At 39.3% G+C, this 21221-nt stretch overlaps 1 protein-coding gene across 2 annotated transcripts in view; it reads right to left on the bottom strand.

Annotated features, from left to right (window-relative positions):
- The window catches only part of CDH7 (cadherin 7), a 128586-nt gene that overhangs the window by 34937 nt on the left and 72428 nt on the right, over positions 1–21221 (bottom strand). For both annotated transcript variants that reach the window (XR_006195385.1, XM_042911057.1), the window contains exon 7: positions 8675–8928. Coding sequence is in view for 1 of the 2 variants with exons in the window: in XM_042911057.1 (XP_042766991.1) it covers positions 8675–8928 (254 nt within the window). In the remaining variant the exon portion in view is untranslated. The remainder of the gene's footprint in view (positions 1–8674; positions 8929–21221) is intronic.

The following is a 21221-nucleotide window of genomic DNA, read 5'->3' as shown; positions in this document are numbered from 1 at the left end:
AACTGTGAAGGGTCATGTGTAACAAAGACTTCTACTTACATGTCTAATATTCATTTACCCTTCATTCTTATTAATAGAACCTTGCTTTTGTTAGACGCAGCCATGTGTTCAGCTGAACAACTGGGATTACTAGTCTTCCATGCTGATGCAGTGTCAATCTCCTTATATTAACATTTTAGCAAATGAGATGAAGAAAGTTGAGTCGAGCATGACTGAAAAACCCCTACAGACGATAGGAAAGAGCTGATAATTCAGCTTGCATTTGATGTCCGCCCCTTCCCCTCCATCTCACCTGGGACACGCACACAATGGAAGAGGTCCAAAAACCATCTTGTAAATAGGAGGTGATGAGTGCTTGGCATGAGAAGCCAAGGCCCTTGATGACATTATACTGCCAAATTGTCAGTCCTTGGGTGCATAGCTCCAGACTTCTCATTAGTAAGTCATTAGTGTTAAGCTTTGTTGCAACTAGCCAAGCACAATTTCAAACAAGGGCAAGCAGGTACTATTATGGTGGTATTTCAGAATTAGATACTAACATCTCACAGTTGGTTGTTGATGGAGACAAGATTCAGAACCGTGTCATCTGAGCCACCTGTCCATTATGTACCACATTACCCATAAACGAGCTTTTAGTCCCTGTCACTTACAACTTTACGATTCAGCTTCTTTTTGCTTTTTCCCAATGCTCTCTTATCTAAAACCCTAAGCCAGTCAAACTGATGTTAACGGATTAATTAAAAGGCCAAGTGTCTCTCCATTTCTGATGTCTTTCCTCATGTTGGTCCTCCTGTACTCCGTGTTTCCGCCTTTCCAATTATTTTAGTCCTATGATTCCTTGAAGACAGTCCTCTAGCATTAAAGCAGCAAGCCTTTCCAATTACATAAAAGAGAAAGAATTTTTCCCCCCCAATCAGGGCCTCTCTAAGGCGCCAGATGTAGAGCAAGCACAGAGGAGCTGTCTTGACTTCTGCTCTAACTCATCTCCATTTTCCTGGCTTTGGATGCATGGGACTTAATTGCCATCCTGGAGAATTGCATTCCTGCCTCAAATCAGAGACCCCCAGGCCTCAGAGGTTTGGGGCTTTGCTTGTGGAGAAGAGCAAATCAGAAAATGTGGTTGATTTATTTGGGAGGAAAAGGAAGGCTCATGGGACAGGGTCCTGCCATACATCATTTTGAAGAAAATGGGTACCGGTTTCAGAAAGAAAGCCCAAGAACAACATCAGAAAGCAGCAAGATTTAAACCTAAAAGCTAATGTGTTATGGATTTTTGCCAACCCAAGAGTGTTCTTCATTTCGACCCATGCCCTGCCCCCAGCATCAAGTTTCTGTTAAATCACGCCAGTAATAATTTTGGAAAAGTCTTTAAAAAATAATGTAGTATGACGTGATGTGACTGTGGGACCCCAGGATTCGAAGTCAGGACACCCTGGGATATTAGCACCAAGCTTGATCTGACTGCCTGGAGGGACTACCAGTAATTTAATCCCTCAGCCCAAATTTATTAATAAGTGAGTTGAAACAGAGATCTCCAAAATTTTTTAAGTGTCTGATCTGATCTTAGCAATTATCCTACATTATCACAGAGAGTCACTGCATATTTTTGTAACTCTAATTTCCCTAGGATCAAACAAAAAATTAGGGCACTCGGTACTGGGAAATCAAGGCTGTTCCTATAGTATATTGCCAAGAAAAAAAAAAAAAAAAAAGAACAATTCATAGTCAAAGCAACATCTCTGAAGTTTAGTTCATTAAAGCCACTCTGTTTTAAAAATATGATACACGCATATAATCCATAATGGGCCTTTCTTGGTTTGTATAAAGAATACAGGCTGTCACTAAAATCCCTTAATGTTTAATGTAGGGAACAGTTGGAGGACACATATTTGGATCTCTCTGTTCTCTAGATCTTACAACTTTTTTCAAAACAAATATTTTAAACTAAAAGCAAAAACCAAAGCAAAAACAATTTACAAGTTATGCCTTTTTAAGAAACCCTGCAGTAGTTAGGATCTGTGAACCTGGTGCTCCCCACCACAAATCACACGCAAGGAAATAAAGGACACGATTTATGGCCCCGACCCTGCCACTGCCCTCCTGTACTCATTTGGGCTCTCGAATCACTATTTATACTGTTCTGTTTCTTTCGCTGCAAAATGAGACAGTTTTACAAGATGGTTTATCATTTCCAGATTTAACATTTGCTTTTTTAAGTAAGATTTTGTGTACCACCTCTCTCCAGCTAGATAACAAGAGGGTTGGGAACTCATCTAATCATCTGTATACGCTCGGCTCTCTGTACATCTGCAATGAAAAGAATTCCTTAATAAACGCCTGTTATTACCATGGCTGCTGTTTGAGAAGCTATGGAGATCAATCGAAATGTCCTTCTCCAGCAGCATCCTTATCGCCCAGCTACTGAGATGCATGTGAACACTCACAAAGAGGACGTGTGGGTGAGTGAGCTAGATTAACACAAATGTATCACCGCTACTCCCCAAATGGCAAAAGAGAATGTGATAAATATACACGAACAATTCTGAACACAGAAACAGCTGAGTCATTCGAGTTGAGATCTTAAGAAACGCATGTGTGGGTGGGTGCCTCTGTGTGCCTGTGTGTGTGTTGTGTGTGTGCGTGCATGTGTGTGTACTGCTGTAAGGAGTGGGCAGCTTCTCATACAGACCTTGCTAAAATCCTGGAACCACATTTTCTAACTGTGTGACCAGGAGGCAGATGTATTATAACACAGGAATGATAATGCTTGCCTTACAGGACTTTAACAAGAAATTTCTTCAAAATAAACTACTGAGTTCAGCACTTAGAGATGCTACTCTTTGTACTCTCACCCCCTGCTGATAACGGCAACTCGATTCTCCTTGGAGATTTAAACCTTCCCAATCTCATGCAATCTTGATGGTACTCACAATCAAGATGCCCAGAACTTCCTGGGTAAGAGACGGGGCACACGTCCTAAGACAGGCCAAAAAACTTTCCAAGAAACGTGAACCTTAAACAGAGGGCCACGAGAAAAGAACAGGGTTGGCACGGGTTCACCCCACTGCCCCATCCTCAAAAGACTATCTGCTCATTCTTGCTGGTCATATTTCTAGAAAAACCTTAGTCTTCTGTTTTCAGAGTACTGGCTATGCAACGTTTTCTTTAATTCTGTGAGCTATCCCCAATTACTTCAATAAGTCCTTTTTTTCAGTTATCTATGGCCAATTTCTATTATTGCAACTAAACAATGCTAAGAGTACAGTTCAGTGTAAGTATAGCTCCTTAATCTTTCTTCCTCATGGATAGTTCCCTAAGACTCACACCGAAACACATTATGGATTTAGTATTCTTCTATTCATCACACTTTTCAATAAGCATTTTAAATGTGGAAAATAATATAAGGGACAAATCAAGAGAAATGTAATCTTCAATAAATTCATTACCTGCAGTCTTCCAAAAGCTAACTCAGAACTCCAAGCAGAGTTCTAATTCTAGGGCAATATGATAAAAGATGGAAAAATTGATCACATATATTAGGAATTTCTACTCACATTTTGAAAATTATCTCTGGATATTAAATACGCTAGTATAATAAAAACACTTTTTTTTATCTCCACCATATGTGAACTTTTTTTTTTCATTTTTAGTGATAGTTATATTCAATTGGGCAGCATTTTGACATTAAAGCTCATATTTTCCCGATGGAATAGATTTCTGCTACTTTGCACATGAACCACTATTTTTCCTCTATGTTACTGGCTAAGTTTCTTACAAAATAAGATACTACCAAATAATTTAGATTAAAATAATATGTACAAATATATGCATGTATACAGGCTACTTTAAAAAAAAAAACCTGCACACTGAATTATTCAAACATCCCAAATGCGTTCATACTAGTCACACTACATAATGTAATATCTGATACTATTTTATCACCTTTTATCTGAGAACATAAAATACCAGGAATGCCAAAAGTGCCTGCAGGTAAGTAATATTACCTTAGAATCCTTGAACATAAGTCCAAATGTAGTTCTGTATTTAACTTGTTAGAAATGCTGAAAACAATCCCCATTAATTTTTATGACCCCCCCCCCCCCCTTCACATCTAATCTTATTTGCGATGATATCATGTTTCAATCCATTGGCTATTTTTAGCATAGGGACTTCGGGCTGTTTGTGCTGCCTAGAGAAGTACTTCTGATTTCATAAAACAGCACTCGACTCTTAAGATGTAACTAAATAAAACATAAACAGACTTTGCATAACGTTTTCGTGGTCTGTCCAAATTCTGCCCTCCCTCAAGGCCTTGCTTACACTATCACTCCTTCAAACGAAGTCTCCTGTCCAGTGAGCTCAGAGTGACTACAATTTATCTCATGATTTGCTCTGACACTTTCCCCCCTCATTTTGTTTAACGTTTATGGGATCTTATTTCTTCAACCGGATTGGAAGTTCCTGGAGGTCAGAGGAAATGTTTTATTCATCTTTGTTTTTCCTGTCAGTATTCTCCCCAGCACTGTGCACAAAGCAGGTTCTCAATAAATGTATGTTGATGCAGTGCTTTGGTCTCCAAGTGCTGACATGAAGGGTGAAGAGTGTTCTAGGCTCTAGGCTGCTCTCCTAGTGTCTCCCGTCTCGTTGATGAGACGCGCAGAAGCGAAGTTTCTAACATTCAGAAAGATGATCAAAATCAGAACGTGACCTGTCCTTCCAAATTCAACAGATAAACCCTGATATTTGGCATTCTGGGACAAAATTTACATGAAACAGTAAGCAACTACATAAAACATAAAGAGCCAGGTATATGCTGGACCTCAATGATCTACTTTTGCTTTCAAAAAAGCCTCTTCTTCTTCTTCTTCCTTTTTTTTCTTCTGGCTAAGTAATCTTAACTATCACCTAATTTGCATTTTGGGCTTCTAAGTTTCTATATGGGAAGAGGAAAACAATGTATACATGACATGATGGGGGAGGTGCCCTATCTGAATGCTAGGCAAGCTCCAAGGAAGATATGACATTTCACGATGGTGTTATATTCTGGCTAAGTACCGTGCTTAGAGTTCATTTAACCTTTCCACCTATCGCTACTATACTTCTAGATGGTCAAAATGCTTTATCGTGATGTAGATGCCCAGTCCTCTTTTAAAGAAAGGGCATATGCACAGAGAAGAGTTACTCATCGCTTTGGCTGGTGCCAGAGGTAGGTAAAAATAAAAAGTGCTGAGCAAGGAAGGGATCATATGAGACGAGGCTCTCAATTCTGTCTTTTTGGAGGAAAGTGAATGTGTTTCCTTCTAGAATTCTAGTCTCATACCCCACATATTGGTAAACATCCCAAATATAAGTAGCCTATGCTAGATTTTAGTATTATGCTACAAACCTGTCGATAAATTTAAATGCGAAGTATCCAGTTTCCCATCCTGTTTTACAATTCAAACACTATCGGCCTCATTTCAAGCAGTTACAATAAAACAAATACTACTCTTCCACTCCTCTAAGAACCACACCATTTCTAAAGGTGTGAGCACAAGGTTCACAACTCTAAGACGCTTCGGGTTCTAACTCAATCTGGAAATTCACTTTTCCTAAGATCTCAGAAGACTGTGACATCTACCCAACCAGTGGCATTCGCTGAAGGAGGGCTTACATTTGGATAGGTACCTGAGCGCCCAATGCAAACACGTGTTCATGTCCATTAAACTATGTAATATTGTCTGTGTACTGGAACCTATGTGAATACCAAATAAACTTCACTACAGACTGCCAATACGGCTGCCTATAGAGTATGTCTCCTTTCATTGGCTTATTGACCTTGAAATAAAGATGGCAGGGAAACACAACAAACTATAATAATAGCAATGTATCATGATAATGCTTTCTAATGCTTAAGTCATGATTCTCAGTTTGAAATCATTGGTTACTTTCCCTTTATTAATCTTCAAAGAACTTGGGAGAAGGCAGGGATAGGGTTTACTTTTCCTTTTTACTAGGTATATGGGAACTTAGGAGACTAAGTGCATCCCCTAGGTAACTCAGCAAATATCAGTGCTGAGAAGAGAACTAGTCTTCTAGAGAATGCACATCAGTGAACACCTATTCATCAAACTAGAATCTGATAGGAGGAGCCTGGCCTTTCAAAGGTGGATATCACAAATGGATATGAAAGACAGATGCAGAAAAAAAAAAAATCAGCTATGGATGTGAACTGACCTTATAAAAAATAGTGTAAAAATGCTTCAAAAGTACTAGTGGTAAATATTAAGTCAGGGGCACCTGCGTGGTCCAGTCAGTTTAGCATCTGACTTTGGCTCAGGTCACGATCTTGCGGTTCACGAAGTCAGGACCCGCGTCAGGCTCTGTGCTGACAGCTCAGAGCCTGGATCCTGCTTCAGATTCTGTGTCTCCCTCTTTCTCTGCCCCTCCCCTGCTCACACTCTGTCTCTCAAAAATAAACGTTACAATTTTCTGAAAAATATTAAGTAACGACATGAATTCTACAAAAGCAAAAAAAAATACACACAACAACATTTTAGTCCACTTTGAACAAAGGCGGTCCTCTTTAGTTGTGAGACTTAGGTGTTCAAAAACTGATATAAGATAGCACTAAGCTGAACTTTCAGGCCACCTTCATTAGTCTTAAGAAAAAGAAAATGAGGTAAAAATAAATTCCTGGCCAGCCTCTTTCATTGACGAAAGCCACAGAGATCTGTACGTTCAAAACCAACAGAGTTCACCTTCTGACCCTTTCTCTCTCTGTACTTCAGGGAGTAAACCTGGAGGTCACTTCATCTCTACATCAGGTCACTACCCTCCTAGCCCTACTCTTCCTTCCTCCCCAAATTATAATACTGCATTTTTTTCAAATAAAGTACTATAAAAAGTAAAATGTTTGTGTGGCGAGGCTTTAACAGGATGACATACAAGCAAATGAGTAAAGGAAAAATAAGAAAGAAACAAGATAAAAACGCAATGCAATCTATCAATTTTCCTTGACTCCTCTCACTCAAGGCCCGAATCGTGATATATATGTGTCTCTTCTTTTACACCCCTAACGTCATGAAAGCATTCTCTTTCTTCCCATTGAATGGTTTAAGCAGAAGTCTGACTGTTCTGAGTAGCTGATCTGTGCCTACAGTCATGCTGTGTCTGACTGTTCCTAAGGGAAGGAGACTTACGTGTGTCAGTAGGAGATGTGATGCTATAGCAAACCCAAGTTCAAGTGTGTGCAAGTCAACGGGATTTGGTGGATGCAGCTGAGCTTAAGTTAGGAAACTGTTCTGACAACGAAGGATGGGCTGTTTTAGGCAGAAGGGGAAGGCGTGTTCTACCTGCTACATTTGCGACTTCCAAATGTTCTATTGCACGGAAGATTATATTCCTAGAGATGGTTTGTGATCACTGTGTTCAAAATAATATAGCCGTCCATATAGCCTGACTTTATCGTATAGATAGGGGGATGCCAAGTCTGACTTCATTTTTGAACAATTATTTTAAATAAATTCTTCACTAGACTATGATATTAATGTCAGACATGACAGAAGGAAAGGAGAGTGGGTGTGTGGGTGTGTGGGTGTGTGTGTGTGTGTTACCATATCTGTATCCCTAAATAAGCTTATTATTTAGGGAGGTAAAAGATTATAAGCTTTTCTTAACAATAATCATCGTCTAAATTACGGATATTTTTCGTGACAGTTTACAGTCAATGTCCAGACTTAGCTCAGAAGTCAGCTCAAAGCTTTCACCATTGCCAGATAGCAGTTAAATCTAAATGTGGTTAGCTTATTAGTTGAATATATATAAAATACTGAGTGATTTTTGTACTTTATACCTTTACATTTTTGTAGTCAAAATCCAAAAGGTCACATTGAGGAACTTTACTAGTGAACCCACATTAAGACATGCAATACAAAGACATTTCAAATATATCGTCTTTATAACATTTATCTAAAAAGACATAATGTATCGTATGCACACACATGCTAACACATGCATACACAAAACCATACATGTAGATCATAGGTTGTAAGTTTTATGTAAAAAGTGTGAAATTGGATATCATGGTATTTTGACGTGCTTACCTATCATCATTTTGTTAGTTGCGAAGAGATCAGTTGCTTAGAACCGTGTGTCTAGTCTCGATACAGGACTATTGATAAAACACTTTAAAACAGTCCTTAGATACAGATACAGTTATACTTTTTATAAGTGGAAATAATAAACAAATACATGCTAACCAAACAGGCCAATATGAGAAAATGATCTATTGAAAGTCAATCCCTAATTTAAATTTTTTATAAAATTAGTTTTCTAATATATGCATATATCCCATAACTAGGACACGCATCACTTCATCTTTGAACACGGTTTGCTTTGAAAGAGCTCAGGATAATTGGTTGAATAGGAACATCAGCTATGGCTTGTGGATGATAACGGATGCCTAAAAATTATTGCTACATAATAATGGCCCCAGATAATCAGGTGAAACATTTTTAAATTAGTAAAATGTTGCACCGCTCTGATCCTGGTTCCTTCTGCCTCTATGGCTCAATATATACACAAAACTGGTCTTCATTTGCCATGAACCAAAAGCATCGTAACGCAGAGACATGAACTGTGAGCAAAGCACACTCTTGTAAAATCGCATAAAAGGAGAGCAATGAGCTCTTACCTCACAGGGCTGTTGGAAGAATCTGGGTCATGAGCCGCGACGGTGCCAATGATATTCCCCACTTGGGTAGCCTCCGATACCTCCATGGGGTACAAGGGTGAGGAAAACACAGGGGGCTCATCCACATCTTCCACGATTATTTTCACTGTGGTCGTGTCGCTGAAGGGACCCAAGCTCAGAAAGCGAGGGTCGGCATCTTTGTTTGCAGCTTCTATCCGGAGTGTGTAACTTGTTTTGGCTTCAAAATCCAGGTCCTGTAAAGAAAGTTATTAGGAAAATTAAATTACCAATTAAAGAGTCAGCTAAGCAGAGCCTTTTCATTTATGAATGTCAGTACGCACAGAAAGGACTCCGCCACGAAAATGCACCATCAGCATTCACAAATAATAAATAATAATGCCAATCAGACTCCTTGCTGCTTTTCTGGCTCACAGACAATGGTAAGTGCTTTTCAGCTAACTTAATCCACTCCGCTGGCAAATGCAAGTCTTTTGAATATTATTTGAAAGACAACTGATAAGATTGAAAAATCTTTCCAACAGGGATATCAATATAATTTTCTTCAACCATGTAATTTAGCTGCACTATCCAGGGGTGCACACTAAAAAGAAAGAAAAATACAACTTTCCACTGAATTTATTATTTAAAAGGTCATCTTTATTGATTTCAGGGACTCCATTCCAGTCCTGAGCTTTTACGGATGCTCCAAAGGGAGCCAGCCACACAGGATAGGTGGTACGTTGAGTTTGTGCCGTCTGAAAACACAGCCAGTTCTCGACGAAGCACGCATTGTTTCTTTCTCCACAATCCCTCTACCAGTGCACACTGTGTCTCTGTATTTGATGGTGGAGAGTTATATTCCAGAACTTCCATTCTGTAACTTTCCTAGAGGATTAACATGCGAACGCGTTCCTCAAAAATAGTGACCCAAGTTAAACCATTTGGCAGCTTTAAAAAGTTGTAAGGGCAATTAAATGCTGTCCTAGAAACGCACCATCTGTGGGGGGAAAACAAAAAAGAATGCCGCACACAACATGCTGAAGTTGTTTGTGACAATAAAATGCTCTTTCTTCAAGGGATACAGAGCCTCAGAGTTTAATGACTTTCGATCTCAGTCTCACCACTGAAAAGCTGTCCCCAAATATCACTTACGTTCAATAAGACAAAAATAATGGTGTAAAAAAGTAAAGGCATGGTATGAAATATAACACATGATACATGTAACTCTCGTTTTTACTTAATGGTTATGTCACAGGAAAAGTATTATGAAAAGGGGCAAAAACGTAATGTTGCGAATTATAATCCAACTTCATCTATTATGTACGTGGGCACATGAGTGTTACATACATGAAGGTATGCATACATTCCAACCATCCCAAAAGGTGTGATACTAAAAAAAAAACAAAACAATGTAGTCATATAAATATAAATTAGGGGCGCCTGGGTGGCTCAGTCGGTTAAGGAGCCGACTTCGGCTCAGGTCACGATCTCGCGGTCCGTGAGTTCGAGCCCCGCATCGGGCTCTGGGCTGACGGCTCAGAGCCTGGAGCCTGCTTCCGATTGTGTGTCTCCCTCTCTCTCTGCCCCTCCCCCGTTCATGCTCTGTCTCTCTCTGTCTCAAAAATAAATAAACGTTAAAAAAAATTTTTTATAAATATAAATTAGGAGATGCACATATAAACACACACTGAAAGTATATATATACACATATATGTATATATGATGTACAGAATATATATACATATATATACATCTACACACGCTTAGACAAAACATAATACACATACACACATAAACCCATGTACGTACAAAATATACAAATATTCATGTGTATTTGCAGACATATATTACATGAAAAGATTCCATGGCTCATCTCTGGTTAATACCGAGAAAAAAATATATAGATCAATTCTCAAAATAGGTTTACAATATCTAGATAAAGGAGAACTTACTGAACTATTTACTGGCCTCACATCGGTCTCATCCAATCGACTGTAAGCTCCAGACTGTTTTGTTAATTACTAGCATTCCCAGTGCCTATTATGAATTCAGTACATAGAAGGGGCTCAATAAATTCTTGTTGGATTAGAAAACAACTAGACCACAGATAGCCAGGACACTTGGCCACAGAGAATCCCGATGGCCAAAGTAGGGGGTGAGGGGAAGGAACAATCAGGTATATTGGTATTCTACCACAGGAAAAAAAAATTCTTAGAATTGCTACAGGAAAATGCAGTTTTAATTTTTTCTGAAGTTTCATGTGAAAATTCAGGGGCACATGACAGTGCTCTAAACAAGTCCTTATTAGCAAATTCAGTGATATTTTTTATGAGGCTACCTTTTTTGTCTATTACCTAAAAATATTTCTGGCTCGATAATTCTCAATCAAATGTGAGAATTAGGACTACCCAGAGGAATTTTCTGACACACGTGTGGCTCCTTCAATGAAAATTTTGATTCAGCAGATCCAGGATGAAGCCCAACCATACGCATTTTCAAAAGGCTCACTGGGTAATTGTGATGCAAACCCTCTTGTAAGAAGCCTGATCTTTGCATTAACACGGTCTTGTCACCATACATATAATCCACTATTTAATTTGGGTACTGCTGAGAATAAAAAAAAAAAAATGTACCTAAATGCATTTACTTAGAGACTGTAAACATACGCACAAACAGCTCAGATATTAACCTGTTTACTTTGTGCTTCTATTACTTATAAAACTGACAAATGATGAGAGGAATCTTATTTTTATATAATATGTATCTGTGTATGTAGAATGTGTTTTAAAAATCCTGTTTATCATCTCCTTTTAAATCAATTCAAAACCACAACTTTTAAGATATTCATTCAGGTTTATCAAAAGGGGTAACAAGTATTTCTGTATTCAAAGTGTGACTGATATATGAAACAATAATTTAAAATCTACCACACAAATGAATGCAATTATTTTATAGCAACTTTTTTTTTTTAATCTGTCTAAAAGGCAACAACATGAGATACAGACATCTGGATGCCACTGAATCATAATGAAACACAGTATCACACATGATGATTGGTTGCCTGAGAGCTATTATGAAAATAGAGCAATAAGAGAATTCATATGAAAGGCTATGAATCAAGATTACAGACAAAAGAATTGCTACACAAAATGATTTTCAGAGCAAATCAGAATAAGCCAGACAATACTTTTCAAAGAGAGGTGTGGGGTAACAGACAGAGTTGTTAAACACATAGAAGAAAAAGCTTTTGCAACAGAATTTTGATTCCTATTTCTTTTTCTTATTGATTTCTATATAAGCAACATATTCCGTAACTATTAGATTTAACGAACAGGGTTTTACTTGGGGAAAGAAATGTTAAAGCAACAGGTGAGGAAAGGCAAAGTAAAAGGAAGGAGATGAAGGTAATGTCTGAAGAGATTATGTTCGATCTTAGAAGCTACATATCACTGGAGACCATATGTCACTGGAAATCAAACCAAAACACTGTTCATGCTGTCGCCCACAATAGCAAGCAAGATGTGGGATTAATGAGAACCTGAGTTCAAATGGAAATCACGTAGACCCAAACCAGTGATGTCATAGAGACATATCTGGGACCTGTAGAAGCTGTTCTTTCATCTGTCAAGTGACCCGTATGTCAGAGACACCAAAAGAAAGAAGCAGCTTATTGGGTATCTTATCTCCTAGACTATAAAACAGGGCTGTTTTTTGTTTGTTTGTTTGTTTGTTTTTGCCATCAGAGATGAGAAACTTCAGGATTAAAAAGAAAAAAACTGCAGAGAACAAACTGATGGTTAGCGGAGCACAGGTGGGGTGGGGGTGGTGACACTGGCGAAGGGGATGAAGGCTTGAAAAGTGCACTCATCTTGACAAGCATGGACGAATGTGGGGAAGTGTCCCATCAGCCAGCTGTACACCTGAAACTAATATGACACTATGTTACGTGTTAACTATACGGGAATGAAAATAAAAAGCGTAATTAAACACTAAGCAGTATAACTGCGGCAGAGGTGAACAACCTTTTTCCTGTAAGGAAATAATACTAAATAATTAGGCTTTGCAGGGTATGCATTCTCTGCCCCCTGAAAATGAATTAGTGTGGCCGTGAGCCAATAACGCTTCATTTGCAGGCAATGAAATTTACATTTTATATAACCTTCACGTATCACACAACATCCGTCTTTCCCGATTTCTCCATCATTTTAAAAACACAAAACCACCCTGGGGTCTGGAGCTGTACAATAGCAGACAGGCAGTTGTTTGTCAACCCCTGATCTAGCGAGCCCAACAGAATAAGCTTATGTTTCCAGACTAGATGCTCACCCTTCTTTCCCCCATCCTTTTTACTACAATTAAAATGAACTATTCACTACGAGCATCACACTTCGTCTTCCAGTTCGTATCGCCTGCTGGCCCTTCTTTCCCACATAATTTTGTCTTCCATTTCTCTTATAGAAATCTCAAGGATACTCGTGATCACCTTTTCTTTTATGAGTGTTCCCAGAATCCCCGTACCTAACACATAATAAACTGTATGTTGAAGGCTAACCATGAACAAGAAGTTTTAAACACATTTTTAACGTACATTGAAAACGATGCAAGGCTGGTATTATTAATTGATGTGAAAACCAAACAGCAGGGAGTTACAATGGAAGTGTAAAGTTACATGTGTAGAAGGGCAGGCACATTATGTGAACTCAAGGCCATGTCCACCCACCACCTACTCCCTTCCTGCTACAAAAAGCAGGCTTGAAGAGCAATTAGGACTTCGTATTGTATGGCATTATCAAATTTAGGCACCTGCTTACGTCGCCGACCTCAAAGGTTTGCTTTAAAGTATTCCTTGCTTTAAAATACGTAGAACACTGCCCGACACTGAGTAATTGCTGTACAAATATTCACTTGGTCATTATCATTCTTAGTGCCATTATTTCCTGCTAGATTATGAGCAAATCCAATGACAGTTAAGACCATGCCTTCCTCTTCTGGAAGAGGACACCCCCATGACACCTACACCTTCAGTAAAATCACTTTATAATATGGTGGCTTGGATTTTAAAAAAATATATAGAGTGGGGTCTCCATAGTTCCCCCTGCCATTTTTAGCATTTTTAATAGTAGAACCTAAGTTAAAACATAATCATGAATTCATTTAATAAAATCAATGCACTACATTCTTCTTTTCCATATAGTTTGGCTACTGGTCTATAGCCAAAGGTGCTCTCATTAAGCTCAACGGCCTCCTTTTAGCTCTTCTTCTTTTGAGCAATGCAGAAGTTGATGTTTAGGAATTGATTCACATTAAACTCTTCTTTTTAAAAAATATTTATTGGGGTGCCTGGGTGGCTCGGTCGGTTGAGCGTCTGATTTCGGCTCAGGTCACGATCTCGTGGTTCATGGGTTCGAGTCCCGCGTCGGACTCTGTGCTGACAGCTCAGAGCCCGGAGCCTGCTTTGGATTCTGTGTCTCCCTCTCTCTCTGCGCCTCCCCCACTCACACTCTGTCTCTCTCTCCAAAAATAAATTAACATTAAAAAATATTTTTAAAACATTCATTTATTTTGAGAGAGAGAACGTGTGCATGCACACACCAATGCGTGCAGAGGAGAGGGGCAGAGCGAGAGGGAGAGAGGATCCCAACCAGGCTGTGCTGACGCAGGGCTTCACGGTCTCATGACATCTCATGTTTCATGAGATCACGACCGGAGCTGAAATCGAGAGTCGGACACTTTACCAACTGAGCCACCAAGGCACCCCCCAGGTTAACCTTTTCCTTTGCAGATTGTTCTCTTTCTGCTCTTCTAAACATGGAGTGGTGTCATAAGAGCTGATTAGAGGGTGTGTGTGTGTGTGTGTGTGTGTGTGTGTGTGTGTGTGTGTCCCCCTGTCTATATATTTAGTGTCTTATATTTAATGTTGATTTTGTGCAAAAGCACGAAGACTGTCATTTGTAAAACACTTCTTTCTCTGGAGATTCCAGCCGTCTTTTGGATCAAAGCATATTGTTTTGTATTCAATATCCTCCCTACTTGTTGATCAAACCAACAGAAACCTTTTGTCTCCCTTTAGTAAGTGGGCCTAAATGAAGCCATACCTATGGAAAAATAACCCCACTCACAATTTTCCCTTTACAATGATTTAAAATAAACCTACTGTCCAAAACCTTAAAAATGGACTACAACCTTGAAAAAGGTCTCTCAGCAAGGATAAATTTAAATAGCATTTAAATACAATGATAAGAGTTCTAAAGTTACTCCCCCCAAGTACTTTTCAAAAGCAAAACACACCTTTATCATGTGCAACTGCATTATTGCCTTTATTTTCACCCTTTCTCGGGTTGTGCCCAAGGAGGCCTTCATGTTTCCCACTTGCCTAAATTTAGGTAGGCTTCTTCCTGACTTTGGCCCCTGACAGCCCTTTTCTTAGACAGCTTGTATCATAAGCCCATTCTCTGCCCCTTTGAGAGGTAAATTAAAAAAAAAAACAAAACTTGCCATTTTTACAGCCCAGAAATGTCTTCCTCAAGAAATGGGGAGCCATCTCTTTGAAATGTCATTATCAAGGAAGACCGACCCTCTAGCTGCTGGCTGCTGTGGAGGGTAGGAGCCAACCTTCAGTCTAAGCCTTACTCCAAGTTGTAAAACTACCCCCTGTCATAAAGGTACAAGAAAATCTACTTTTCTTTTGGGTAAAGCCAATCAGGACAGACAAATGTTGTTATCTCTCTTCGTAGATACTAAATTCTAACTCGGTAGCCCTCTTTCTCACCTGACTTGAGTTTATTATTATTAAAAAAAATTTTTTTTAGAGAGCGAGACAAAGTAAGTGTGCATGGGAGTGGGAGGAAGGCAGAGGGAGAGAGAGAATCTCAAGCAGGCACCATGCTCAGCATGGGACTCAATCTCAAGACTGAGATCATGACCTGAGCCGAAATCAAGTCAGACACTCAACCTACTGAGCCACACAGGCGCCCTCCTCTGACTTGAGTTTAGACTGAATTATGGTCTCCTTCTCCTACTGCAATATCCTTGAAGTCTGTCTTAAGCTGTTTAAATTTGTCCAGTGCAATTTTTGCTGACAGGTGCAAGTGATTTTAGCATCTTCTGAAGGTTTTATTTGCCTTGAAAACTTTTGTGAATCATAAAACCTATGTTCAGATTTGGACAATAGAGTACTTTTTTTTTTTTTTTATAGAGGATAAGAGAAGGGAAACACAGGTTTCAAGTTGTTATATGATTCTATACTTGGATGCATTATGTTGATGAATTAAAAATATTTAAGGACAAATAATCTGAAATGTCGCAAAATAAGTATAAGCAAATTTAGACTAAGCAAAAAAAGATTATGAGATACCACCATGTCCAGTTTATGTTTCTAGGAGAATTATTATCTTTTCAAAAAATTATACTTTAACGCAGCTCTTTATCAGGTACTTGATACAAATATTCACATTTTGCTAATATACTATTATTACTACACAGAAAATTTTTGGTACTCTATAGGTAAATTGGTACCCCACCAAAGATCTTACGAATAATTGCAGAAAAGTTTAAGCCCGAAACATTAAGTTATGTCAACCCATTAGGAATAAAATAAAGACATACATATCGGGAGTAACTATCTCCATTATCTAGCCAAACAGATGTCTTTTGACTTCTATGAGTAATTAAATTAACATATCTTAATCTTGATGTGAAAAAAAAGAGATAATTCAAGCAGGCATCATAACACATCTCCATTCTGTAACTTAAAAAAATCTGAGACAATCAGTTAAATGCACATACATTTCAGATTTTTAGTTGAACTAATCCACAAAGAGGTAGAACTGTAAGCTGCTCGATGTATTCCCCATTAACCATACACATTGATGGGGCGCCTTGATGGCTCAGTTGGTTGATTTTGGCTCAGATCATGATCCCAGGGTTGTGGGATCGAGTCCCATGTCAGGCTCTGCTCTGAGTGTGGAGCCTAAGATTTTCTCTCTCTCTCTCTCTCCCTCCCTCCCTCTGCCTCTTTCCTGCACTCATGCTCTCTCTAAAAAATAATTTATAAAATAATAAAAGAAATAAAAATACAACACATTTATATAGCCTTACCATATGCAAGTTATCATGCTAAGTGTTTAACAGCATTATCAACATCATTGATTCTCACAAGATAATACAGCTTCGAACAGATCTTTTTAACAAATCTAGAACTGAGTCAAGACAGATTGACTTTCTTGCTCCTAATCACACAGGGTGGCTCCAGTGTCTTTGTTCCCACAGACTAAGAAAGAAAAGCAGAATGAATTGGAAGTATAAATCAGATCATCTAAAACAAACACACAAAAGTAGTAGGAGTTAATCTCAGGACGATGACAAAAGGAAGAAAGTGAGAGAAATCCTATAAAACTGACGTTGGAAACAAGCAGTCCATACTGGGGGGTGGGTGAGATTTGAGTGAGAGAAAGTGAGGGCTGTTATCACCAAAATGTGCACTGCCATTGTACATTATTTCAACTTGAGCACAGAATGCCTAAATCAGGAATTACCCAGACTAGTTAATGTCTTGCTTCCTCTTTTATGTTATTGTCTGGATTAGCTTTTCCATTCACAGAAATGCTCCATTCGACATATGTGTTAATTTCCTACTACTGCAGTAACAAACCACCATAAATTTAGCGGCTTAAAAGACATCAAAGTATTGTTTTACCACTTTGGAGTGCAGAAGTCTAAATCAAGGTATTGGCAGGGGATGTGTTCCTTCTCAAGGCCTCGGGGAGGGGCAGAGAGAGAGGGAGACCCAGAATCCGAAGCAGGCTCCAGGCTCTGAGCTGTCAGCACAGAGCCCCACGTGAGGCTCGAACCCACAACGGTGAGATCATGACCTGAGCCAAAGTCGGAAGCTTCACAGACTGAGCCACCCAGGTGCACGCGCCTCCCCCCCCACGCCTGCCTTCTTCCATCTTTAAAACGTATCACTTCTTTCTCTGGTTCTGTTATCACATCTCTTTTCTGACTCTGACTCTCCCTGCATCCCTCATATAAAGACCTTGTGATTACATTGAGCCCAAGGAGATAATCCAGGATAATCTCCCCATCCTGAGTTCCTTAATTTAATCCCATCTGCAAAATTCCTTTTGTAATATAAACTATTCACAGGTTCCGGAGATTAGGATGTAGAGATCTCTCTGGGAAGGCACAGGGTTCTGTGTACCAGAACCTCCTACTGTGAATTTACTAGACTGTTTTGATTTTCATAAGCAGAAAACAGGAAACAAGCCTTTGCAAAAGACTACATTCCTGCCCGGCATCTAACACCTGGTTCACGCAACAGCCCAGGCAGAGGTCTCTATTTCCCAGCATGCACGACTGAGGATACCAAGGGACGCCCTACAGAAGGGTCTCACGCATTTTCAGGCAAGCTGAACCCAGATTATGACCCAAAGGCAGTTTAGCTCATGTTTTCCTGGGAGCCTTTACCAAACGGTGGCAAATACTGATTTATTTTGATCCACGCAATTATTTTGTGAGCAAAGCTGACACAGGAGAGAAGGCGAGAGCAGACGTCAGCTGACCTGAGATTCTTACTTCCACCATTCCTTCTATGTGCACCGTGAAGATTTTTTGAGCTGAATCTCTCTGGAGCACAGCTGGGACTCAAAATCTTTTTTCTACTTTGCCAGCATCCACAATGTTTTATAGCTCCTTTCTTTTCGTGTGCGTGTGTACATATGTGTGTTTCCCACTCACTGCTCAAATCTGGACTGGCCTGTGTTGCTCTGATGAATATAACGTGGCAGCAGTGATGAGCCAATTCTAGACATTGGCGCCGCGAGTCCCTGCAGCTTCTGTTCTTGCCGTTCTTGGAATAAATCCAGGTTAGCTGTTGGATGATGCGAGCCACATTTCCCCTCTTGTTGTCCCAGCAGACAGACAGCCACCTCCATGGAGAAGCCACCAAGCTGACCAGGAGCTCACCACTAAGATGAGCTTACTTAAGACCAGCAGAAAAATCACTCTGCTAACCCCCCACCAAATTGCTCACCCACAAAGTCATGACCTAAAGAAAAACTGTTGTTTAAAGTAGTCCATTTGGGGGGTAATTGGTTAAGTCGCAATGGATGGCTGACACAATTGTGGAGAGACACAGAATACAAGTTGGTGGCTTCAGTTTGTGACAGGTGATGACAGCATAGCCAGTAAAAGTGAATCAAACTAGCCTTGAAATGACCAAATGAAATGGTGGGAGGGGGTCATGTCTAGACATGTGATCTCTTTGAATTCCAGGCCCTTGACTCTTCTAATCATTTTCTGATTGGTTGTATTCTGTCTTTATCACCTAAAATAGATTCCAGGCTCCATCAGTTCCCTTCTCTATTGATAATATATGCAATTACTTTTCTGTGCGTGTGTGTGTGTGTGTATACTTTTTTTTAAGGTTTATTTTTGAGACAGAGCTCGAGCAAGGGAGGGACAGAGAGAGGAGGACAGAGGATCTATCTGAAGTAGGCTCTGTGCTAACAGCAGTGAACCTAATGCAGGGCTCAAACTCACAAACCATGAGATCATGCCCTGTGCTGAAGTTGGACTCTCAACCAACTGAGCCACCCAGGCACCCCTGTATGTGTATATATATATACACATATACACATATATACACATATATATGTGTGTATATACATACACATATATGTGTATATATGTGTGTATATACATGTATTTAATTTGCTTTTTGACTACTTATTTTTAAACTCTCTGCAAATACCTTAATGCTGGAAGAATAAAACAATTTCCCTTTTTTGAATTCTTCTCTGCCCTTCTAACTTAAAGTTTTCAGTTTCACCAGTGTCTAAAGCATTCTTTCCCTCACTTGATTCATTTATTTTTTTAACTAAGCTCTGTGCCCACTGTGGGACTTGAACTCACAACCCTGAGATCAGCCAGGCACCTCTTTCCCTTACTTTCCATACATGCTTTAGGGAATTCTCCAGTGTCCCTTTAATTGTAATTGTCATGCATATGGTAATGCCTCCCAGACCTAAGTTTGTACTCCAGGCCTCTGCCTTAAGCTGCAAATCCTTATTCATGACCTCCTAGACATTATTATCCAGATATCATAGGCGCTTCACGTGTATTCCAAACCATATTAATCATTTGCACACCCCTATTCAAGGACACACTTACCCAGTTACCCATGCTAGAAACATTAGTTTTCTCCTTAAATTCTCTCTCCAATTTTCTTACACAATCACTAAATCCTTTCTTATCTCTTTCTTAAATATCTCTTTCTTGGAAGCCTACCCACTGAAGCTAATTTAGGAAACAACACACCGTGGAAAAAAAGACAGAAGTCAAGGAAAAATTTGTACGTTATCTGTGACTTGTTTATACTAAGCAAAAAAAAAAAAAAAAAAATAGTGATGGACTCACTGAAAAATGTCTTTGACATACATATATTCCAAGAAACATTGCTCTGATAACTATCAAACATCAAAGCAAACAGAAAATACTCCCAAGCGAACATGGCCTTTGCCTCTTTGATCAAGACTATCATGCGTTGACATGTACATTACTATCAACTTCCTTCAGAGACTGTCAATTTCTTACTTCCTTTTTAAGACCTTAAATTCATCTCTACTCTTGGCTATTCACACACAGGTAAGTTTATACGTTGATAAGCAGAGAGCCTATACATATGCACACATGAGCATAATGATTAAAATGACAGAAGGATCTACTTAAATATATACAGTAACAATGGGTTGAATTAATTGGAAAATATAATCTGAAATTCAGAAGTCAACTAGAGTTACTGTATTAACCTTATGACAGTCAGCCTTTAATTCCAAATCTGTGCCTTTCACGGTCAAATAAGGGAAACATCTTTGTTCCATTTTGAGGAACGTGCCTCCACAGCGGGAATAATTGAATTGGATCTTTGAAAGAAAAATGTAATAATAAGAAAAAAGAAGAATTGTGAATGTTGTCAGTTTCCTCCACTATACATCGACAGCCTTGTATGAAATGCTGAAATACAAACTTGACTCTGGGGATTAGCCCCTCAGCACTTCAAGTAGTCGACAAAGGACACGTTTCAATAACAAGATGGTAAACCCGGGAGCTCAGAAATCCTTGCGGCCGAGTTGAAGGTTCAAAGGAAACTGCGTATGTGAACTCTTGCTCCCCAGCGGTGGATGGGTGCGGGCCACCTTAAGGATCCTTCTACAGTAATGCTTTATTATTTCGTGGCTTTGGCGTCATTCTGAATTTCTTAAGGTACGAATATAAGGAGATTATGAAGATAGCACAGAATCGTCCAGAAGAAGCTTAAATATGCTGTTTGACAGTGACCATGTGACCCACCAAACACCATCTGTTGGCCAGAGAGGAATGTGTACTTGTCCTTCACAGGAAATGCGTGTTGAACACACATCCTTTTCTACTGCACTGCGACTCTATGGTAATGAATTTTAGAAAAGCAAAACTGCGTCGTTAACCCCTGCTGAGGTCTCGTATTGCAAACTGAAGTACGTTAGAGACAGGACTGACGTATCTCAAAGGA

This window comes from Panthera leo, chromosome D3, assembly GCF_018350215.1.
Source record: "Panthera leo isolate Ple1 chromosome D3, P.leo_Ple1_pat1.1, whole genome shotgun sequence".
Lineage (NCBI taxonomy): Eukaryota > Metazoa > Chordata > Mammalia > Carnivora > Felidae > Panthera > Panthera leo.
This window is presented reverse-complemented; position numbering and strand designations above follow the sequence as displayed.